The following is a 25,010-nucleotide window of genomic DNA, read 5'->3' on the forward strand; positions in this document are numbered from 1 at the left end:
TGTTTGGTACTTATGTATATTTTCTGTTTCTTTGTTGAAATTCTCAGTTTATTCTTTCATTGCTCTCCTGACCTCAGTGAGCATCTTTATGAACATTATTTTGAATTCCCTGTTGGATGTTCACATATCTACACTGCACTTGGGCTGGTTTCTGGAGATTTATCTTATTCTTTTGTTTGAAATATACTGCTGTTTATTTTCCTTGATGCTCTGTGGTTCATTTCTGCATATGAGATAAGACAATTATTTCTCCCAATCTTGTCAGATTGGCCTTGTGTAGAAGGATCTCACCAATCCATGGATCCAGAGATTCTAAGGTGCCTCTCAAATCTTTGTGTTTGTGCAGACTGCTGTCTCTGTTTTGGGTGGCCTCCTGGAGCTTAGGATGTGCCATGTCCTCTCCATACTCTGAAACTGGTAACTTAGGAGCCAGACTCTTGTTGTGTAGCTACAAATATTAAAGTGTTGGATGCATGCTCCAGTTCATTGCATCTTCATGGTAAAGCTGAACATGGGCATTTATATCCCACTGTTGCTGCACTAAGCTGGGGAAGAGGATCTGTTGCAAACGTTGTATGTCTACCTCTTGGCTTTCTGTGATCTAGGGCCACTCAGGAAACAAAGCCCCATTTTCCCAGGGTTAGGTTATTAAGGAGATAGTCTCTTGGGTGGGAGCTATAGAAGTTGTGGCACTTAATGTGTGGCCAATGCCTTCCAGGAAGAATAGGTACACTTGGACTTATCACTGTGGTGAGCCAAAGGAAAGGCTCATGAAGTACTGAGCTCTGGCTCAGGCTGCTAAATGGTTATTGTTTGTTTGCTCCATTAGCTCCCTGAAACAAGTTCAAAATAAGCCAAGCCATAAAGCAGCCACTGGAATTATGTGCCATGAGACCCTTCTAAAGAGAAAAATCGGAGCTGCATGTTCCTGCCCCTTTTCTGCACTACTCCAAAGGGGTATTAGCTCCTGGAAGTGTTTGTGTGCTCATTTAAAACCATCTCTTCGTTCTGTGATCTAGGGAGATTAATAAATGCCTAGTTCTTTCTGCTCCTAGAACTAAGAGGTTTAGGATGGAGTCCTTTGGGAGGTAACTGTAAAAGTTGGGGTACTTGATGCATGGCATAAACCCCTTCCAGGGAGAAACAGGGAGGTGAGTTTTTAAAGCCACTTTTCTGCACTGATCCTGGCAGATGAAGACCCTGGAAGTATTTATGTGCTCATATAAAACTGCATTTTTTTTCCTGAGGTCTAGACAGACTCATATATATGCAGCTTCCCTTGCTCCCAATGCTAGGAGGTTTAGGATGCAGTCCTTTGGGTAGAAGCTGTAAAAGTTGGAGTACTCAATATGTGGACAATTCTTTCCAGGAGGGATTAATAGGCCTGCAATTGTTCCTGGGATGAGCTAGGGGAGAAGGCCTGCGAAGTACCAATCTGCTTCTCAGGCTGCTGGTGGGCCAATACTTGCCTGTCCCTTTAACTCATGAATGTAAGTGAGTTAGAAGCCAGACCACCAAGCAGTCATACACTCCTTCCAGGGAGAAACAGAGGAACTATGTTTTTAAGCCCCTTCTCTGCACTGTTTCAGGAGGATAAAGCCCCAGAAGTGCTTGCATGCCCATACGAAACCACGACCTTTTCATGTAGTCTACGGACACACGCATGCCAGTCCCCTTTATTCCCAGAACAGGGAGGTTTAGGATGCAGTCCCTTGGGTAGAAGCTATAAAAGCTGGGATGCTCAATGTGTGGACAAACTCCTTCCAGGAGAGGAGTTTGTCTGAAATTATCACTAGGGTGAGCTAGGGGAGGAGGCTCAGGAAGTGCCAATCTGCTGCTCAGGCTAGCAGCAAGCTACTACTTGTCTGCTCCTTTAACTCCCCAGTCTAAGTCAGTAAGAAGCCAGACTGCCACATGTCCACTGAAAGAGTTTGTCTGTTCCTGAGAGACACATGGAGCTGCATTTTTGGAGCCCTTTCTCTGCACTGCTTCTAGAGGATAAAGCCCTGGAAGTCCTTGTGTGTCCATATAAAATTGCTTTTTCCCTGTGATCTAGAGATACTTACATGTGTCAAACTTCCTCTCCTCCGGAGCCAAACCACGGCAAATCTTAGAATTAGGGTGGTATATGTGAGGTCCAAACCCTCTTCTCCACAGTGAGCAGGTAAATGTTAAGGATTCCTTTCCTGATTTTATGGTGCAGTGTCAGGGGTGGGGTTTATGCCTGAGTGTGCCCCTCAGCTTTTCCTACCCATTCAATGTGGATGTTTCCTCAGTTTCCTGGTGGGTAAGAGTCTTTCAATGGATCTCCTTCTCTCAGAGGGAAGTGATTCATGAATAGATGTTTATTTGGTGTCTGTGGGTAGAGGGAAAGTCAGGAGCTTCCTATTTTTCTGTGTGGCTCACGTCATTCCTTGACAATTTTCACATGTTAAGCCAACCTTGCATTTCTGGGATAAATCCTACTTGATCATGTTATATAATTCTTTTACTATGTTGGTGGATTCAGTTTGCTGGTATTTTGCTGGACATTTTTGTGTTTATATTCATAAGGGGTATTGGTTTGTAGTTTGCTTTTCTTGTGATGTCTTTGTCCAGGTTTCTTATCACAATATTTATTACTGACCTCATAAAATGAGTAGGTAAATGTTCTGTCCTCTTCTACTTTTTGGGATAGTTTGCAAAGGATCGATATTAATTCTTATTTAAAAATTTGTTAGAATTCACCAATTAAGGCATCTGGTCCTGGGCTTTTCTTTGTGGGAAGTTTTTCTTTTCCTTTTTTTTTTTTTTTTTTGAGACAGAGTTTCGCTCTTGTTGCCCAGGCTGGAGTGCAATGGCGCAATCTTGGCTCACCACAACCTCCACCTCCCAGGTTCAGGCGGTTCTCCTGCCTCAGCCTTCTGAGTAGCTGGGATTACAGGCGTGCACCACCACACCAGTATAATTTTGTATTTTTAGTAGAGACAGGGTTTCTCTATGTTGGTCAGGTCAGGCTGGTCTCAAACTCCTGACCTCAGGTGATTTGCCTCCGCCTGCCTCGGCCTCCCAAAGTGTCGGGATTACAGGTGAGAGCCACTGCACCTGGTTGGAAGTCTTAAATTACTAACTTGATGTCACTATTTGTGATGAGTTTTTTTAAGATGGATATAATCAGAAGCATTAAATTGTACACTCTAAAAGTATGAATTTTATGGTATAATTATAGCTTAATTAGGTCATAGCCTATTTCTCTCCCTTATTTGGAAGTGTTTTTGCCTCTCTCAGCATTTCACAAGTTACTTCCTCTCTTCCTTTGTTCTCCTCTGCCTTTGCCTCTTTTGGGAAGTTCTAAGTTGCTAGCCAATTGGGTCGGGTATAGAATGTGAGGTCCCATTCCAGCCAATGGAAACCAGACACAGCAGTAGGGTGGATGCGTCAGGTTATAAATGACCCTGTCTCCTTTGTTTGTGTATGCTCTTGTGGCTGGACTGCTAGCGAGTGCACCCTTTCTGCAGAAGGTAAACTAGCCTTGCTGAGGAATCCTTTGTCTCAGTGTAGATCTTTTGCGACATCGAACTCCTGTGCCCAACACAGGAGAAGTGGAAGACTCCTCTCTGGGGAATGAACAAGTCCAAGTCCTCCAGACACAGGAATTAGGGAATGCTCTGACCAAAAGGGCAGCTCTCTTTGGCCATCTACAGGGAAGCCTGCTAGAGAAAGCCCTGCCTATACATAGAGTTTGTAATCAGCACTAAAGGACTTCACTTTTAGATACACACTATCATCCAGCAGTCTCTACAGGAAAGTCTGCAGGAGGAGAGTCTCCAACACAAAAGATAGTGACTGAAATAAATAAAAGCAGTGGGGGAGCAAATCTCTAGGAAAAAAAATTGACCTGACATCTCATAGATTTGACCATAAGGCAAGCTGGAAGAAGAGATATATTAGAAAGAGGATAGCAAGAGTGGGAAATCCTCACCAGATTTGATGACCAAAACAAAACAAAGCATAAGCAAATAAAAAAAGACGCAATTAATTTTTATAAAAACAATAAGTTCGACAACAAGCTTGTCTAACCCACGGCCCATGGGCCATATGCAGCCCAGGATGGCTTTGAATGCAGCCCAAGACAGATTTGCAAACTTCCTTAAAATATTATGATATATATATATTTTAGCTTATCAGCTATCGTTAGTGTTAGTGTATTTAATGTGTGGCCCAAGATAATTCTTCTTCCAATGTGGCCTAGGGAAGCCAAAAGACCGGACATCACTGTTCTACAAGAAAAGAAATACAATCCCAGGACAGTCTTGGCTCACCACAGTACTTATTTAGCTGTAATAAAGAAAAGATAAACAATATAATCAATGCAAACAAAAATATATGAAAACTACATTGGGAGAATGGGAGGAAGGATGTGTGTGTGAGAGAGGAATGATTCTGGAGAATCATTTTCATTTTCCATAGAAAGAGGAAAATAGATAATAACAATAGCTAAAAATAGTAGTAGAAGCTTCCTGAACAATAGCAAAAGAATTGAAAGTGGCTGCCTTTGTGGAGTAGGAACTGGACATGAGTCAGGCTGAGCCAGGAAACCATTGTATTTTTTAAAAAAATTATTTCTGGGCTCAATCGATCCTCTCACTTTAGCCTCAAGAGTAGCTAGGACTACAGGTGTTTTATATTATGAACTTTGGTAGTACGCTTTGGCTTTTTAAAGTATGTATAGCAATCTGTGATAAAAATAAGCCCCTCAGTGCTCCAGACCCAGAGTTTGGCAGCAAATGAGCAGTGCACACCCTTCCTCTCTAAAGGTATCTTCCACAAATATATTTAAATGAAAAAAATTGACACCATTATTATTATTAAAGGTATTAAAACAGCAAATCCTAATTTGCAGGTACAAAATAATAAGGGTAACTGCCAAGTTACTAAGAAAGGAAGGAGTCCTGGTTTTCCGACAACCAGCGTGGGACAGAATGCCTCTAATAGAGGCACATCATCACAGGGCCACTAATAGTCAAGGAAAACTTGGCAGTGTTACCAGGGTCCAGCTGTGTGAGGACACTGCTGGCTTTCAGCTTCTGGAGGCCAACACTCAGCTGTAAAGTAGGGCTGGTGAATCCTACACCCATGGCAATGCTAGTCACTTGCACTCATCCCCCTGACAGGGAAAAAGCCCCCGGGGAGTGCTGGCTGCACACTTCCTCTCCCAGAGGAAAGGTGTTCTACTGCCTACCTTGAGTTCATCTTTGCTCTGGAAGTTGTCCAGGAGGTGCTGGAAATGGGTGTCACACATCTGGCGGAGCAGTGAGAGAAGGCAGGACACATACTCGCCCTAGGGACCAACCAAAAAAAAACACTTAGCATGGCCAATTGCAAGGGCTGTGTTCCCCCAATCGACAGAGGGCAAGGAGAGAAGGGAGGGTCTGAGATGGCCCCAATGATCATGGAAGAAAGATGACAAATCTAGCCCTCTAAAGCTTTCTTTTCTGCTAAGGAAAGCCCGGAGGGATTGGCGGCGGGGGAATAAGCCCTCTGCAGCATGGGGCTATTGAAAAACCTCAAACTATAATAAAGTAGTACTGCAAAGTGAGACAAATATTCTCCCTTTTTTTCCTAGGAAAGTTTTGGCTAAATAGTCCTTTGCTGCCAAGGCATTGTACTGAAGTCTATAGAGGATACTTGGAACAGGGGAGAGCTTAACCTCCTCTGGATAGAATTTGGACTCTGCCGATCCTGCTGGGCTAGAGCAGCCCTTCTACAAGGACTTCTTTGGAACCTCCTAGAATTTGCACAGGGTTACTGGACTGGGCAAACAAAACACAGCAGATCAATATGCCTGTATGAAAGGCAGAGGAGTTAAAACTGACCTTTTTGAGGGGACAAGCTATGGGCTTTAAGACAAGTAGAAATTAAAGGAGAAATATCAATGTTCAAAATGTCTTCAAGTCCCAACTGGGATACACGGAATAAAATCCTGCCTTAAGGACTTCAAAAACCATCTTACAGCAACTTTTGGCATGGGGCAGGCAAGCATGGCCTCCTCTTAGTTGCCTCCTTAAAAGGGAGGGAGAACACTTACTTCACTTGGGCAATTTTCAAAAGTTTATAAACTCATGAGGAAGTGACAACAGGTTTTAGTCTCTCAAACCCTTTCTAGGTCTCTGAAATTATTATTATTGTTGTTTTCTGAGATGGAGTTTTGCTCTTGTTGCCCAGTCTGGAGTGCAATGGCATGATCTTGGCTCACTGCAACCTCCACCTCCTAGGTATAAGCGATTCTCCTGCCTCAGCCTCCCGAGTAGCTGGGATTACAGGCGCCCACCACCATGCCCAGCTAATTTTTTTTTTTTTTTTTGTATGTTTAGCAGAGACAGGGTTTCGCCATGCTGGCCAGGCTAGTCTCAAACTCCTGACCTCAGATGATCCATCTGCCTCGGCCTCCCAAAGTGTTGGGATTATAGGCATAAGCCACCGTGCCTGGCCTGAAATTATTAAAAATACATGTGTGCAAAATATATATGTTCATGAACCTCATTTTTATCTGAAAAATGGGCATAATAAGCTATAGGTAATTTGTCATGAGGGTCAGATGGGTTAATGTACATAAAGCATTTAAGAATAAAGTCCATTATGTAGAAAGGTACTGAATAAATTACAGTTATTATCATCCTCATTATAATCTACATAAAATGAATCACTTCCTTAGTACTGCTAAATGAGCTAATATTGGACAAGTGCTTAAAGCAGGGTCTGGCCCACAGCAAGCACTGTGTAAGTGTTGGTTAGAAGGCTGGGTTACCAGGAAATGCCAGGGTACATATATATATATATATGTTTTTTACTTACAGTGAGAGTGCCTTCAGCAGAGGCTCCTAAAGGAGCAGACACTCTTTCCCCCAGTGCTCCAGAACACATACCTGCTCCCTGAGTGCTCCCTGCTCTCCCTAGCATGCTGTAGCTTGGCTTGCTCCAGAGGGTTTTCTTCAGAGAGATCACTGTAATCTCCCATCTGCCAATGGAAAGATTCCACGAAAACTGTTTATCATGTCCCCACCTCAGGGCTGAGAAGTAAGTCTACTCTGGAGTTGGGGTGCATGAGGGGCCCAAGGCATTGTCTCTCTGCCCCTCCTGAGAAGCCTTCCCAGTTTGTTTCTCTTCTAATTAGATCACAGAAAAATCATTATTCACTAATACCAGTGAAATTTACTTCATCACATTTTTCCAAATGCTAAAAATTTAGATACAAACATAATGGACAAAAGCAACTAATTTGTAGATAGAAGCCAATTTTGAGAAAATTATTCTGTCCTGTACATCATTTAGGAGAACCTGTATGAGGGGGTTCCTAGAAGAAATAGTCTGTTTTTCACCTTCAACCTCTTACTACATCTTACATACATCCCTGCTTCATTCCACAATATAGAAAATGACTTGGCTCAAAGTATGCAGGAAAACAGGACGAGAAACATTCCCCAGATCTGCCCTAAAGAACAGTCCTGGGAATATGAACCTAGAGCTTTCAGAGTAGAGAGGAGAGTCAGACTCAAGAAGGGAAGAGGGCAGCATGCTGACAACCATGCAGGAGGGGAGGCTGAGATGAAGGTGGTGGGATGGTAAGATGGAGGGGGAGTGCTGTGGAGAAGCCCCGGGTTAGAAAAGAAGGCAAGAAAACCTGGATGTTAGTTACTAACAGTGATCTCGGCTGTGCACTGCGGGCACCGCTGCCCTCTTACCGCCTCCTGAGCGTGCGATTTGCTCATGATGGTGAGCAGAGTCTGCAAGAGCACGTCCAGGAGGCTCTCCACCATCATCTCTACTTCCTCCATGACATCTGCCTCCTGGAGCGAGCAGCAAGAGAGCACACCATTAGCACCAAGCCAGGCTGAAGTACAGCTGGCAGCACTTACTAGGTCAGCCACATCAGCAGTAGTCTTCTGGATTCCCAACACCAAGCTCTCAGTCTCACCAACATGCAGTGTCAAGGAACACAGGACAATGGCTTTGAGAGAAGGTGAGGCACAACTGCCACTGCTGCCCAGGCATGGTGGCTGGGGCCTTACCCTAACTCAACACCACCTGCAACTTTGAATCTCAAGCAGATACATTAATTTTGATATACAGGGCAGAAGCAAAGATCCTGAGTTATATGTTTTCTTTGATTTCCCTAGAATAGCCAGGAGAAGGCAAAACTCTGCTGACACTTTCAGAAATGATAAAGTTTGAGAAATGGTGACGAATTCACACTACAGGGTGTGGCAGCGGCACCTTCACTAGTGCACAGCACTAATGCACAGAAGTAGCTCATCTTTCTGAGCACCCTGTTTTCTCCTCAGGGTTTTCCCCTTGGGTGCCCTCAATTTTTGCCAGCCAGGACTGCTGCCTAGATATGCCTGGGTCCACTTCTAGCTCCTCAGCACTCTTGCTCGTGTTACGGGGTCCATTTGAAGGACTCCAGCCTCAGTGCATCTTTCTCTGGCCACCTCACAAAAACAATGGAGCATGTCTCCTCACTAAGGGCCACTTCCTAATTTAGGAAGAGTCTGTTATCCTATTATAGACCTCTCACATTCATCTCAAATTCTGTAGCATGATTTTAATTATCTCACAAAGAGATTCCTGTTGCCTCTTGTCTAAGATGTTTATACTATTACTGGTCCTGGTGTCTATCCTTCACCCATACATCAATCTATCATTCACTAAACATTTACCATGTGCCAGTCACTGTTTGAGAACCTGAATATATAGAGGTGAACAAGAGAGATAATGGCTCTGCTCTCATTGAGCTTCAATTTCATTGTCCCTCTACCCATCCATCCATTTTAATTATACTCTGCCCCATTCCACATGAAGAATTTGAGCAGCTCTTGGGACCAAAGTCATCTCTCCTATCTGTCGAACTGATCATAACACTTACCAGTGATGTATCTTTGGGTAGTTATAAGCAACTAATTGCACTGACTCTAGCCCTACAAACACAACCAAACCATCACCTCCAAGTTTTTACTGGTTCCCACTCGTGTTCCATTCCTCCTCTTTTTTTGCTTCAATTTCTCTCTTTCCTTTAGCAATAAGCTGTCTACCCCCTCAATACAACCTTGGGCTACGAGTAGATCTTATGTGCTTGGTGTGGCTTCTCTGAGGCCTGGTAGGAAGAAGAGCTGCCAAGTCTTACCTGGAGCCAAGATCAAATAATAGGGCTATTATCACCATCATAGTCACTCTCTGCCAAGCTAGACCCCTGTCACCAGATGGCACTTTAAGTTTGAACATCAGAGTATCCTACTGAGTCCCTGTCCCCTGCTCGAACACAATATACTCTTTTTTTTTAGGTGCCTCTCCCACTCCGTGTGGATAGTCTATCCTTGTATATTCTTATCACCTGGCAACTGCCCTTCATTTTAAATGCATGTGAAATTCTATTCTCTAGCAACTTAATAAAATGGTATAATTTAAAAATCCATTTTTGTTCTACATTTCTTTCTTTATGCTTTTCTATAGTTTCTGAATTTTCTATAAGTAATATGCCTTTCTTCTATGATCAAAAGTACATGGAATAAGTATCATTAAAATAAATTCCTACCCTCACCCGTGCCTAATTCATATCTTTCCTTCTCTCTTTCCCTACTTCAGTTCATCCCCTCCTACCACCGATTTCTTTTAAAAAGAAAAAGTAAAGAGGAAAGAAAATGGGTAAAAGCAATATCAGTTGAAACCCGACCCCTAAAGCACAATTCTACCATCCTCTGAGGCTCAGAGCTCTGGTGGGCAACATTAACCTCTCGTATGCCCTGACCTCATTTGGCACTGTATAGGAACGCCATATGGGTGGAAACAAGCTGTCAGGAAGCTAACAGAAGAGCCTGAATAAGCAAGCTACCTCTCAAGTCTGGATCTGCCTCCCTGTGCTCATGCCTGAATATTCTCAGAAAACTCCCAAAAATCCAGAATTAAAACCTATTGATGGAAACAGCATGACACAGAGTTGGGCTTTGTGGTACTACAGATAACTATATTTCTGGGTAGATTTATGGTAGTGCAACCTTTAAAAATAGCAAGAATGTGTTGTACTGAGAAACCTGCTGGGAACACACAGGCCTCCATTCACTTGGGCACCTGCCTGTCACTGATGAAAGCATCTGTGACTGAAGAGTGCACAAAGTGATCTTTGTTGGTCTGCCTCTGGCTAAAGTAACACAAGACTAGGGAAGAGCTGAGCAGGGTGGAGTGGGTGTGGGGCCACTACCAGAGAGCTGGTCTTGACGATGGAGAAGATGCTGCCAAGAATCCCTGAGCAAATTAGCAGCTCTTTCTGCTGCCTCAGGTGAAGGTGAATGTGATGGAGAACCACAGGAAGCAGGATGCGGCGGGATTCTGGGAGAGAAAATACAAAGGTGAAGAAAACTTTAGAGGAGAACTAGCTACTGCAGGAAGCCAGTGGCATTGTGGGACTTAGCTATTCTCAAAGCAGGTGCGGTTCAGACTAGAGCAAAAGTGAAGGTAATCTCCTCACCTTACAAGGGCCTGAAAGCTCACTGCCTGGAGATTATAAGCCATCACGTGACATTATTCTTCCATCTTTCCTTTGTTCTCATTTCAATACCAAGCATCCATGACATTTTGTGCAGGATGAATGTTAGCAGTCTGCTTCCAAATGAAGTATCTTTTTTTGGAAACAGGGTCTCATTCTGTCACCCAGGCTGGAATGCAGGGGCATGATCATGGCTCCCTGCAGCTTCAATTTTCTAGGATTGCTAGAGCAATCCTCCTACCTCAGCCTCCCACGCAGATGGGACCACAGGTGTATGACACCACACTCGGATAACTTTTTCATTTTTTGTAGATTAGGTCTCACTATGCTGCCCAGCTAGTCTTGAACTCCTGGGCTCAAGCGATCCTCCCTCCTTGTCCTTCCCAAATGCTAAGATTACAGGTGTAAGCCACCACACCTGGTCCCAAATGAAATCTCTTTAATGATCAGACTCCAAATTAAAAGCACGGTTTACAGCAAAAATTCCACTTAAATGGTATACTTACTATGAACTATGCTGACTGAACTTGCAGGCTTGAAATGGATTATAGATTGTCCCTCTTTATGCCCTGGCTAGGTAGATAGTCTGACACTTCCACTCCTGTGAGCGTTTACCTTGCCACAGCCAACAGCCCTGCTCCCTTTCCCCCACAGGCTTGTTAGATTGCTGCTCAGTGTGTACACAGCAATGAACACAATTGAAGCACGACCTTTGTCTTGTGACAAGACTTTGATAATTAGCCAACATCTATCACCAATCCTACTGAACACTTCAAATGATTTCTCCCAATGTTACCGAATAGCACTTTCATCAGGATCTGACTATATTTAGAATCCTAAATTCAGGAAGGCTGTCCTACTTCAAGCTCCCTTATTAACTCGTTCTGAGACCTCAGGCAAGTTGACTCCTCTCATGAGCTTTATTTTCCTCATCTGTAGAATGGGGTGTAAGGGCCTCTTCTATAATACATTTACTTCACAAGGGAGGTTAGAAGACAAGTGAAATACAAGTGTGAATGTGTTTCTGGCACCCTGTATTCCTATGTAGTCGGTGATTGTGTGACTCTGCAGGTCCCATCATATCTGGCCAGCATGATTTAGTCAGATTATCAGTAACACAAACAAGCCATGGCACTTTGGATTTATTGTTCATATCTGTCCTTTGTTAAGAGTTACACGTGAAATTCAGACAGCAAATCTTTTTCAGTCAAAGACAAATTACATGACATAAGAGATTTGGGCACTGCCTTGTCAAATGCTTAGAATATGTTCAAACAGAATAGAATACTAGCTAGTCTAGATTTAAAAGGCTGCTTGAATAAAAAAAGTTGATACTGCACTGTGTAGATGAAAATACCAACATACTTAGTATTTGTAACAACCAATAGCTGCTTACAGAAAACAAACAGTGGTTAGTTACTAGAACCTGCTGACGAAGAGACCAAATTTATACTTTGTGAATACCAGTGCTGGTTAAAGGACATCACTGGTAAAGAACCTTTTGCTTCAGGGAAGATGCTGCAACACAAGCATTCAATGAAAGTGAGATGCAAATGAAATTTTGGTGGTGTTTGTCATCTAAAATCCAATTACATAGTCCAAGGCCACATAAATATTAAGAAAATTTTTCTGAAGTGTTTGTGTGAAGCAGCAAGTACATGCAGAGATATTAGAAATAAAGTATGTCAGTGAGAGCAGTCTGCTGTTCCCCTTCCCACATATTTTGAAAGCATTTTCTTTCTCTTTTTTTTTTGAGATAGAGTCTCACTCTGTCGCCCAGGCTAGAGTGCAGCGGCGCAATCTCAGCTCACTGCAAATTCTGCCTCCTGGGTTCACGCCATTCTCTTGTCTCAGCCTCCTGAGTAGCTGGGACTACAGGCGCCCACCACCATGCCTGGCTAAATTTTGTATTTTTAGTAGAGACGGGGTTTCACCATGTTGGCCAGGATGTCTCAATCTCCTGATGTCGTGATCCACCCGCCTTGGCCTTCCAAAGTACTGGGATTACAGGTGTGAGCCACCGTGCCCAGCCGAAAGCATTTTCTTTAAGCAGTGCACAAAGCTCAAGTGTGAACAGTGGCCTTCAGTGACAGTGTGCCCAAACCATTAATAAAGTCTTCGGTATAGGAGCCGGAGAAGAGACAACTGTTTACCAGAATAAACAGTTTCTGGTGGAAAAAAGATGACTTTCTTGGTGGCAGCTTTACTACTACTAGCAATGTCATACGCTGGCAGAGCTAAGTCAAAGGGAACATCTATTTAGTATTACAAATGTGTGTAGCACTGGGCTGAGAAATTTTTGTTCTTATACTTTAAAAGTCAAACCTGGCCGGGCACGGTGTCTCACACCTGTAATCCCAGCACTTTGGGAGGCTGAGGCGGGCGGATCATGAGGTCAGGAGTTTGAGACTAGCCTGGCCAATATGGTGAAACCCTGTCTCTACTAAAAATACAAAAAAAAAAAAAAAATTAGCCAGGCATGGTGGTGCATGCCTGTAGTCCCAACTACTTGGGAGGCCGGGGCAGGAGAATTGTTTGAATCTAGGAGGCAGAGGTTGCGACGAGCTGAGATCATGCCACTGGACTCTAGCCTGGGCAACAGAGTGAGACTCCGTCTCAAAAAAAAAAAAAAAAAAAAAAAAGTCAAACCTAAAAAATTAACCACCAAAAATTATAAAAATTCTAATAATTGTTTTGCTGGTGTTTTGGATTTATTTCTGTGCCTCAGAAGTTTATCCTACCACAGTGATATTATTCTTAAAGAATCAGGCTCACACTGATCTTAATATTTGGCCATTGAGCATTTGGTTGTCCCTGCAAGGCAGAACTTGATCACATATGATGTGGCTTCAGGAATAAAACCGGAAGTTCTTCGTGAAAGACAGACTAGGCTGCTAATATATTAGATTGTCCTGACCCCTTGGGGAGCATAAAGAGCTCCCTGTCCATTTCTCTCTCTAATCCTTGTTGGTTCTCCAAAGACTGGAAAAGGTATCAAATGGTATGGCAAGGAAACAAGAAAGCACAGGGTCCTCAGGGCCCCCTTTCAGGGCCTCTTTTTTTTTTTTTTTTTCTGAGACAGTCTCCCTCTGTTGCCCAGGCTGGAGTACAATGGCATGATCTTGGCTTACTGCCACCTCCACCTCCTGGGTTCGAGCAATTCTCCTGCCTCAGCCTCCTGAGTAGCTGGGATTACAGGTGCCCGCCACCACGCCTGGCTAATTTTTTGTATTTTCAGTAGAGATAGGGTTTCACCCTGTTTGCCAGGCTAGTCTTGAACTCCTGACCTCAAGTGATCTGTAGGGCCTCTTTTATTTTCTTGGCTTATCCTTATTTCCTTGAGATAGTCCCTTCTCTTTTCCTCTCCTTCCTTTCCTGAGGATATGGCAGGCTCTGTTCTTGGAAGCTGTGGGCCTGGAGGCAGGGCCCTCATGAACAAGATTAGCGACCTTTTAAAAAAAGAGACCCCAGAGAGCTGCCTTGGCCCTTCTGCTATGTGAGAACACAGAGAGAAGACAACTGTCTATGAACCAGGAAGTGGGCCTCACCAGACACTGAATCTGCTGGTGCTTTGATATTAGACTTCCTAACCTCCAGAACTATGAGAAAGTTTGCTGTTTACATGCCACCCAGTCTATGGTATTCTGTTACAGTAGCCTGAATGGACTCAGACACCACCCCAGTGACATGCTCGTATGTATGGATTCCTAGGAATAAACTGTGAGTAAGGCAGTAGGCCTAGGTCTTGGCTGCATACTCTATTATAGTTTACCAAAAAATTCTGTATCTTAAGGGTCACTGGTTTCTTGCATAATGGTTGAGGAAACTGATCCTTTGATTATCACTTGGCTATCACCTCTGGAAGGAAGGAGGACTCTCATCCCAACTTGATTTACCTGAGAAAGAAAACAGGCGGCTATCCACTGTCCTGGCAATGGACTGCAGCTTGACCACGTCCATTGACTGCCCAATGTGCACAGTGCTGGGCATGCTCCCCAGTGTCCCTCTCACAAACTCTGCCACCTCCTGCACGGTGAACATTTGCAGCAGCTCGTCAAAGATGGTTGGGAAAGAATTGAGGAGTGCAGCCTATAGAAGCAAATGAAGCTGTGGTTAGCACAGAGTTAGGGTGTGTGTCTATCTTTCATGCTCAGACAATGATACAAGGTGGTGAGAGGCTGAGAAGACACTGTAGCATCTCTGCCTTGGGTGGGCTCCTCCCTGGCCACTGACTACAGCACTCAGGCATGGAGCAAGAAAAACCAAAAAGGAAACGGAAACAAGATAATTTACTGGGATCCAGGCAATCTGAGGCTTTCATAACTTGCATACAGCATTTGCTGGCAAGAGAATGGGGTATAAAGAAAAATCTGCTCAATGTGGCTTAAGATCCACAGTTGTTTCTATTCATAAAATGGATTTATATTTTTGTTTGTCTCTATGATCAAGTTCTTAACTTTCCAATTTTGGTTCCAAACTCAAGAAAGTATGGCAGAGAGAGCTGAGTTCCTTCAAGCAGCACCAGCTGAACTCTGCTCACAGCCCTGCAGCCAGTGATCCAGTTCTGAGAGCTGTACCATTTCCCCAGAATAGAGATTCTCATTTGCAACCATGAAATATGAAGACTTCATAAATTATTTTCGTCATAAGTGATGCCTGGTAGTCTCAAGAGTAAATTCAAGAGGATGGGAAATGTGTGTATTTAGTTAGCCATAAACTCTTGAGGACTATTGACGTGGGCTTAGAGTTCAGCCACCTAGACACCCAAGCAAGGGAGTGGGAGTGTGCATGTTAGGCTTTTCTTCTAGGATGTAAGCTCTGGCAGACCATAAGGTAGTTTCTTGAGAACAATCTGATAATAGAACAGTTCCACAGCCTTTGGGAGGCAGAGCACTATAGGAGAAAGAGAATGGGTTTTGGAAGTAGACACAAGTTCAAATCCAAGCTTTACCACTTACCTGACACATAAACTTTGGCAAGTTACTGCCTAATTCTCTGTTTCCCCATCTACAAAATGGGGATGATGCTATTATTTATGTCTTGATACTGGTATGAGGGAAATTTTTACATGAAGTTTCTCGTAGAGTGCCTGGAACACAATAGGCCTTTGATACATGCTGGTTCTCATTATTTTCTCTTGTCTAAGTGAAGCAGCATGAAGACTTTTTTCACTTCTCTTTTTTTTTTTATTATACTTTAGGTTTTAGGGTACATGTGCACAATGTGCAGGTTTGTTACATATGTATCCATGTGCCATGTTGATTTCCTGTACCCATTAACTCATCATTTAGCATTAGGTATATCTCCTAATGCTGTCCCTCCCCCCTCCCCCAACCCCCCTTATGCCATTAACTCAGGATTTACAAAGAGAAATGGAGTGCCATCTTGAGACAAAAAGGTGAGAATGCACCCTTCCCAAATGGCAGGTTGGGGAGGGAAGGCTGTTTTCTTGACTGCTCCATCAGGCAACAAACACTGGCTTAGAGTGAGTGAAAATTTATGCCATGGAAAACAGGCTTGTGCTGTGGTCTTTATTCGGGCCAGGCCCAGTTGCAGAACTTATATGAATTCTATCTGCAGATTTATAACTCCCTGGAATATCATGGAGATTGTTGTGCAGTAATTAGAACCAGAACAAAACACATCGTTAGCAGCTTAGATATAAAAGACAAAGGAGTGGTGAAGTAGGTGCTTTATAATCAATAACAAACAGTAACTCATTTGCTCTCTTAAATGGTAAAATATCCTGTACTTAGACACCAGGACAGAAGGATTCTCACACCCTGACATCTTCTAGTGGTCATAATCAAAGATATAAAGTCTAACTGAATAATATACATACATATATATATATATATATATATATATGGAGGGGGAGCGAGAGAGAGAGAGAGAGTTGTGAAACTCAGGAAACATGAGCCTTGCACCAAAGAAGAAGGTCTGATTCTCACACAGGTCTTAGCCAAGACCAGATCTAAGCTATTTATCCTGATGTAGTAGGAGTGTGCCACTCAGTACAGGGCATTACTGTGTTACAAAGTTCCCAGAAAGTGTATCTGCATTGCTTTGCTAGCTACCTCTAATCTCTCCATATTTTGGCTGTGGGAGGGGAATGGAAGAGGAAGATGAACAGCTTAAGGTACTTAGAAGGGGAGATCACAGGTGTCTTCCTTACAGAAGCACCTGGAAGCCTTGAGGTACTCATAGAGTTCCTTATAGACTCCCTTATAGAGTCCACTCCCTTATAGAGTCAAGGAAGCCTTAAGGTACTCCCAGTTGATCACCTGTCCTCTGGGCTGAGAAACCTATAGGCAACTGGTATCAAGAGGCAACACAGAGGCAAGTGGAAAACAAAAAAGTAGACTATTTTAATATTAAATGAGGCAGAGTTTAAATATATACTTGGGCTAACAATATACCTGGCAGTGACTGAATGACTGGACATGAGAGAGGCTGTCTGATCTTTGCTGACAGGTTTTGGTGTAATATTTAGCTTCAAAAAGTTGAAGAACTATACACCATTACATAAAAATTGACATTCATCTTGTAAGGAAAAATACCTCCCTTTTGACTGGGGTAATGAATTCTTGATTTGTTCTAGGGTAAGGCTGTGTGGAAAGGTAACAGATTTGCTGGCCAGGCAGTTTTGTTTATTTTTGAGACAGAGTTTCACTCTGTCGCCCAGGCTGGAGTGCAGTGGTGCAATCACAGCTCACTGTAGCCTTAACTTCTTGGGCTCAGGTGATTGGTCAGGTAGTTTTAATATAAGAAAGCAAACTTTCTTCCCATACTGATATTTCTAATATTGAATCTAATCTAATCTTTTTTTGAAGTTTTATTTTAATTATTATACTTTAAGCTCTAGGATGCACGTGCAGAATGTGCAGGTTTGTTACATAAGTATACAGGTGCCATGGTGGTGTGCTGCACCCATCAACCCGTCATCTACATTAGGTATTTCTCCTAATGCTATCCCTCCCCTAGTCCCCCAACCCTCAACAGGCCCAGGTGTGTGATGTTCCCCTCCCTGTGTCCATGTGTTCTCACTGGTCACCTCCCACTTATGAGTGAGAACATGTGGTGTTTGGTTTTCTGTTCCTGTGTTAGTTGACTGAGAATGATGGTTTCCAGCTTCATCCATGTCCCTGCAAAGGACATAAACTCATCCTTTTTTATGGCTGCATAGTATTCCATGGTGTATATGTGCCACATTTTCTTTATGTAGTCTATGACTGATGAGCATTTGGGTTGGTTCCAAATCTTTGCTATTGTCAACAGTGCTGCAATAAACATATGTGTGTGGCTGGGTGTGGTGGCTCATGCCTGTAATCCCAGCACTTTGGGAGGCTGAGGCAGGTGGATCACCTGAGGTCAGGAGTTCGAGACTAGCCTGGCAAACAGGGTGAAACCCCGTTTCTAATAAAAAATAAAAAAATTAGCTGAACATGGTGGCATGCGCCTGTAATCCCGGCTACTCAGGAGGCTGAGGCAGGAGAATCGCTTGAACATGGGAGGTGGAGGTCGCAGTGAGCTGGGATCACTGCATGGCACTCCAGCTTGGGCAACAAGAGTGAAACTCCATCAAAAAAAAAAAAAAAAAAAAGAAAGAAAGAAAGAAAAAAACCATACGTGTGCATGTGTCTTTATAGTAGAATGACTTACAATCCTTAGGGTTTATAGCCAGTAATGGGATTGCTGGGTCAAACGGTATTTCTAGTTCTAGATCCTTGAGGAATCGCCACACTGTCTTCCACAATGGTTGAACTAATTTACACTCCCACCAACAGTGTAAAAGCGTTCCTATTTCTCCACATCCTCTCCAGCATCTGTTGTTTCCTGACTTTTTAATGATCGCCATTTTAACTAGTGTGAGATGGTATCTCATTGTGGTTTTGATTTGCATTTCTCTAATGACCAGTGATGATGAGCTTTTTCTATATGATGGTTGGCTGCATAAATGTCTTCTTTTGAGAAGTGTCTGTTCATATCCTTCGCCCGCTTTTTGATGTTTTTTTCTTGTAAATTTGTTTAAGTTCTCTGTAGATTTTGGATATTAGCCCTTTGTCAGATGGATAGATGGCAAAAATTTTCTCCTATTCTATAGGTTGCCTGTTCACTCTGATGATAGCTTCTTTTGCTGTGCAGAAGCTCTTTAGTTTAATTAGATTCCATTTGTCAATTTTGGCTTTTGTTGCCATTGCTTTTGGTGTTTTAGACATGAAGTCTTTGCCCATGCCTATGTCCTGAATGGTATTGCCTAGATTTTATTCTAGGGTTTTTATGGTTTTAGGTCTTATGTTTAAGTCTTTAATCCATCTTAAGTTAATTTTTGTATAAGGTGTAAGGAAGGGGTCCAGTTTCAATTTTCTGCATATGGCTAGCCAGTTTGCCAACACCATTTATTAAATAGGGAATCCTTTCCCCATTGCTTGTTTTTGTCAGGTTTGTCAAAGATCAGATGGTTGTAGATGTGTGGTATTATTTCTGAGGCCTCTGTTCTGTTCCATTCGTCTATATATCTGTTTTGGTACCAGTACCATGCTGTTTTGGTTACTGTAGCCTTGTAGTGTAGTTTGAAGTCAGGTAGCATAATGCCGACAGCTTTGTTCTTTTGGCTTAGGATTGACTTGGCAATGCAGGCTCTTTTTTGGTTCCATATGAACTTTAAAGTAGTTTTTTTTATAATTCTGTGAAGAAAGTCAGTGGTAGCTTGATGGGGATAGCAGTGACTCTATAAATTACTTTGGGCAGTATGGCCATTTTCACAATATTGATTCTTCCTATCCATTAGCATGGAATGTTTTTCCATTTGTCTGTGTCCTCTCTTATTTCCTTGAGCACTGGTTTGTAGTTCTCCTTCAAGAGGTCCTTCATATTCCTTCTAAGTTGTATTCCTAGGTATTTTATTCTCTTTGTAGCAATTGTAAATGGGAGTTCACTCCTGATTTGGCTGTTTGTCTATTATTAGCGTATAGGAATGCTTATGATTTTTGCACATTGATTTTGTATCCTGAGACTTTGCTGAAGTTGCTTATCAGCTGAAGGAGATTTTGGGCTGAGACAATGGGGTTTTCTAAATATATAATCATGTCATCTGTAAACAGAGACACTTTCACTTCCTTTCTTCTTATTTGAATGCCTTTTATTTCTTTCTCTTGCCTGACTGCCCTGGCCAGAACTTCCAATACTATGTTGAATAGGAGTGGTGAGAGAGGGCATCCTTGTCTTGTGCTGGTTTTCAAAGGGAATGTTTCCAGCTTTTACCCATTCAGTATAATATTGGCTGTGGGTTTGTCATAAATAGCTCTTATTACTTTGAGATACGTTCCATCGATATCTAGTTTATTGAGAGTTTTTAGCATGAAGGGATGTTGAATTTTATCGAAGGCCTTTTCTGCATCTATTGAGATAATCAAGTAGTTTTTGTCATTGGTTCTGTTTATGTGATGGATTACATTTATTTTTTTGTGTAGGTTGAACCAGGCTTGCATCCCAGGGATGAAGCTGACTTGATTGTGGTGGATAAGCTTTTTGATGTGCTGCTGGATTCAGTTTGCCAGTATTTTATTGAGGATTTTCGCATCGATGTTCATCAGGGATAGTGACCTGAAATTTTCTGTTTTTGTTGTGTCTCTGCCAGGTTTTGATATCAGGATGATGCTGGCCTCATAAAATGAGTTCAGGAGGAGTCCTTCTTCTTCTATTGTTTGGAATAGTTTCAGAAGGAATGGTATCACCTCCTCTTTGTACCTCTGGTAGAATTTGGCTGTGAATCTGTCCGGTCCTGGGCTTTTTTTGGTTGTACACTGCTAATTTCTACCTCAATTTCAGATCTTGCTATTGGTCTATTCAGGGGTTCAACTTCTTCCTGGTTTAGTCTTGGGACGGTGTGTGTGTCCAGGGATTTATACATTTCTTCCAGAGTTTCTAGTTTATTTGCACAGAGATGTTTATAGTATTCTCTGATGGTAGTTTCTATTTCGTGGGATCAGTGGTGATCGCCCCTTTATCATATTTTTTGTTGTGTCTATTTGATTCTTCTCTCTTTTCTTCTTTATTAGTCTGGCTAGCAGTCTATCTATTTTGTTAATCTTTTCAAAAAACCAGCTCCTGGATTCATGAACTTTTTCAAGGATTTTTCGTGTCTCTGTTCTGATCTAAGTTATTTCTTTTTCTTTTTTTTTTTCTGAGACAGAGTCTCGCTCTGTCACCCAGGCTGCAGTGCAGTGGCGTGATCTCGGCTCAATGCAAGCCCCGCCTCCCAGGTTCAGGCCATTCTCCTGACTCAGCCTCCCGAGTAGCTGGGACTACACGCACCCGCCACCACGCCAGGCTGATTTTTTGTATTTTTAGTAGAGACAGGGTTCCACCGTGTTGGCCAGGATGATCTTGATCTCCTGACCTCATGTTCCGCCCCCCTCAGCCTCCCAAAGTGCTGGGATTACAGGTGTGAGCCACCACGGCCAGCTAGTTATTTCTTGTCTTCTGTTAGCTTTTGAATTTGTTTGCTCTTGCTTCTCTAGTTCTTTTAACTGTGATGTTAGGGTGTCGATTTTAGATATTTCCCGCTTTCTCCTGTGGGCATTTAGTGCTATAAATTTCCGTCTAAACACCGCTTTAGCTGTGTCCCAGAGGTTCTAGTACGTTATGTCTTTGTTCTCATTGGTTTCAAAGAACTTCTGCCTTAATTTCATTATTTACCCAGTAGTCATTCAGGAGCAGGTTGTTCAGTTTCCATGTAGTTGTGTGGTTTTGAGTGAGTTTCTTAATCCTGAGTTCTAATTTGATTGTACTGTGGTCTGAGAGACTGTTATGATTTCTGTTCTTCTGCATTTGCTGAGGAGTGTTTTACTTCCAATTATGGTCAGTTTTAGAATATGTGCAATGTGATGCTGAGAAGAATGTATATTCTGTTGATTTGCGGTAGAGAGTTCTGCAGATGCCTATCAGGTCTACTTGGACCAGAGCTGAGTTCAAGTTCTGAATATCCTTGTTAATTTTCTGTCTCATTGATCTAATACTGACAGTGGGATGTTAAAGTCTCCCACTATTATTGTGTGGGAGTCTAAGTCTCTTTATTGGTCTCTAAGAACTTGCTCTATGAACTTGGGTGCTCCTGTATTGGATGCATATATATTTTGGATAGTTAGCGCTTCTTGTTGCATTGATCCCTTTACCATTATGTAATATCCTTGTCTTTTATGATCTTTGTTGGTTTAAAGTCTGTTTTATCAGATACTAGGATTGCAACCTATGCTTTTTTTTTGTTTTCCATTTGCTTGGTAAATAGTCCTCCATCCCTTTACTTTGAGCCTACGTGTCTTTGCATATGAGATGGGTCTCCTGAATACAACACAATGATGGGTCTCCTGAATACAACACAATGATGGGTCTTGACTCTTTATCCAATTTGCCAGTCTGTGTCTTTTAATTGGGGCATTTAGCCCATTTACATTTAAGGTTAATATAGTTATGTGTGAATTTCATCCTGTCATTATGATGCTAGGTGGTTATTTTGCCCATTAGTTGATGCAGTTTCTTCATAGTGTCGATGATCCTTATAATTTGGTATGCTTTTGCAGTGGCTGGTACTGGTTTTTCCTTTCCATATTTAGTGCTTCCTTCAGGAGCTCTTGTAAGGCAGGCCTGGTGGTGACAAAATCTCTCAGTATTTGCTTGTCTGTAAAGGATTTTATTTCTCCTTCACTTATGAAGCTTAGTTTGGCTGGATATGAAATTCTGGGTTGAAAATTCTTTTCTTTAAGAATGTTGAATATTGGCCCCCACTCTCTTCTGGTTTGCAGGGTTTCTGCAGAAAGATCTGCTGTTAGTCTGATGGGCTTCTCTTTGTGAGTAACCCATCCTTTCTCTCTGGCTGCCCTTAACATACTTTCCTTCATTTCAATCTTGGTGATTCTGACGATTATGTGTCTTGGGGTTGCTCTTCTCGAGGAGTATCTTTGTGGTGTTCTCTGTATTTCCTGAATTTGAATGTTGGCCTGTCTTGCTAGGTTGGGGAAGTTCTCCTGGATAATATCCTGAAGAGTGTTTTCCAACTTGGTTCCATTCTCCCTGTCACTTTCAGGTACACCAATCAAACATAGGTTTGGTCTTTTCACATAGTCCCATATTTCTTGGAGGCTTTGTTCATTCCTTTTCATTCTTTTTTGTCTAATCTTGTCTTCACACTGTATTTCATTAAGTTGATCTTCAATCTCTGATATCCTTTCTTCCACTTGATTGATTTGGCTATTGATACTTGTGTATGCTTCACAAAGTTCTCGTGCTGTGTTTTTCAGCTCCATCAGGTCATTTATGTTCTTCTCTAACCTGGTTATTGTAGTTAGCAATTCCTCAAACCTTTTTTTAAGGTTCTTAGCTTTCTTGCATTGGGTTAGAACATGCTCTTTTAGCTTGGAGGAGTTTGTTATTACCCACCTTCTGAAGCCTACTTCTGTCAATTTGTCAAACTCATTCTCTGTCCAGGTTTGTTACCCTGCTGGCTAGGAGTTGTGATCCTCTGGAGGAGAAGAGGCATTCTGGTTTTTGGAATTTTCAGCCTTTTTGCACTGGTTTTTCTTTGTCTTCCTGGATTTATCTACCTTTGGTGTTTGATGTTGGTGACCTTCGGATAGGGTTTCTGTGTGGATGTCCTTTTTGTTGATGTTGATGCTATTCTTTTCTGTTTGTTAGTTTTTCTTCTAACAGTCAGGCCCCTCTGTTGGAGGTCTGCTGGGGTTTGCTGGAGGTCCACTTCAGACCCTGTTTGCCTGGGTATCACCAGTGGAGGCTGCAGAACAGCAAAGATTGCTGCCTATTCCTTCCTCTGGAAGCTTCGTCCCAGAGGGGCACCCACCAGATGCCAACCAGAGCTCTCCTGTATGAGGTGTCTGTTGTCCCCTACTGGGAGATGTCTCCCAGTCAGGAGACATGGGGGTCAGGGATCCACTTAAGGAGACAGTCTGTCCCTTAGCAGAGCTCGAGCACTGTGCTGGGAGATCTGCCATTCCCTTCACAGCCGGCAGGCAGGAATATTTAAGTCTGCTGAAGCTGCACCCACAGCTTCCCCTTCCCCTAGGTGCTCTGTCCCAGGGAGATGGGAGTTGGATCTAGAAGCCCCTGACTGGGCCTACTGTCTTTCTTTCAGAGATTCCCCGCCCACAGAGGAGGAATCTAGAGAGGCAGTCCGGCTACAATGGCTTGGCAGCACCGTGGTGGGCTCTGCCCAGTCCAAAGTTCCTGTCAGCTGTTTTTACACAGTGAGGGGAAAACTGCCTACTCAAGCCTCTGTAATGGTGGATGCCCCTCCCCTGACCAAGCTTGAGTGTCCCAGATCAACATCAGACTGCTGTGCTGGCAGCGAGAATTTCAAGCCAGTGGATCTTAACTTGCTGGGCTCCATGGGGGTGGGATTCACTGAACTAGACCACTTGTCTCCCTGGCTTCAGCCCCCTTTCCAGGGGAGTGAACGGTTCTGTCTCGCTGACGTATGAAAAAAACTCCTGCAGCTAGCTCAGTGTCTGCCCAAACAGCGGCCCAGTTTTGTGCTTGAAACCCAGGGCCCTGGTGGTGTAGGCACCTGAGGGAATCTCCTGGACTGCAAGTTGCAAAGACCATGGGAAAAGCATAGTATCTGGGCCGGAATGTACTGTTCCTCAAGGCAGTCTCTCCCGGCTTCCCTTGGGGAAGGGAGGGAGTTCCCCAACCCCTTGTGCTTCCCAGGTGAGGCGACGCCCCACCCTCCTTCTGCTCGCCCTCCATGGGTGCACCCACTGTCTAGCCAGTCCCAATGAGATGAGCCGGATACCTCAGTTGGAAATGCAGAAATCACCCGCCTTTTGTGTTGATCTCGCTGGGAGCTGCAGTCCGGAGCTGCTCCTATTTGGCCATCTTGCCAGCCCTCTGATCCTAATTTAATCTTAATTCTCAGCCAAAGATTCCTAGTTATTCCTACTGTTTTGCAAATTATTTCATTCAACTTCTGGAATGGACAAAAGCTAATCTAAATTTTCTTTTTTTTCTTTTTCTTTTTGGAGACAAAGTCTCAGTCTGTTGCCCAGGCTGGAGTGCAGTGGTGCGATCTTGGCTCACTGCAACCTCTGCCTCCCGGGTTCAAGCAATTCTCCTGCCTCAGCCTCCCGAGTAGCTGGGACTACAGGTGCATGCTAGCACACCTAGCTAATTTTTTGTATTTTTAGTAGAGATGAGGTTTCATCATGTTGCCCAGGCTGGTCCTGAACTCCTGAGTTCAAGCAATCCACCCGCCTTGGCCTCCCAAAGTGCTAGGATTACAGGTGTGAGCCACTGCACTCAATTTTCATCAATACAATGATTAATCAGGAAATAAAATTCCCCATACATTCTGAATATCTCCTATGAATAAGATGTTCATAAAAAACTAAGTAATTATGGTAGCTAAATAAACTTGGTCTAAAGACTTCACAAGAACAAATTTGTGCTTCTTCTCCAACATAAAGCCACTGAGCTGTTTTAC

The 25,010-nt window shown here is 43.0% G+C and overlaps 1 protein-coding gene across 7 annotated transcripts in view; it reads right to left on the reverse strand.

The window, feature by feature from the left end:
- Nucleotides 1-25,010, reverse strand: part of DOCK3 (dedicator of cytokinesis 3) — a 677,098-nt gene that overhangs the window by 98,584 nt on the left and 553,504 nt on the right. For 6 of the 7 annotated variants that reach the window (XM_055275673.2, XM_055275643.2, XM_055275636.2 and 3 more), the window contains exons 24-27: nucleotides 14,413-14,605; nucleotides 10,232-10,359; nucleotides 7,680-7,826; nucleotides 5,222-5,320 (exon numbers count right to left, since the gene is read on the reverse strand). In XM_055275673.2, the coding sequence (XP_055131648.1) occupies nucleotides 5,222-5,320; nucleotides 7,680-7,826; nucleotides 10,232-10,359; nucleotides 14,413-14,605 (567 nt within the window). The remainder of the gene's footprint in view (nucleotides 1-5,221; nucleotides 5,321-7,679; nucleotides 7,827-10,231; nucleotides 10,360-14,412; nucleotides 14,606-25,010) is intronic. The other variant, XM_055275641.2, reaches the window with a different exon arrangement.

This window comes from Symphalangus syndactylus, chromosome 1 (assembly GCF_028878055.3).
Source record: "Symphalangus syndactylus isolate Jambi chromosome 1, NHGRI_mSymSyn1-v2.1_pri, whole genome shotgun sequence".
Lineage (NCBI taxonomy): Eukaryota > Metazoa > Chordata > Mammalia > Primates > Hylobatidae > Symphalangus > Symphalangus syndactylus.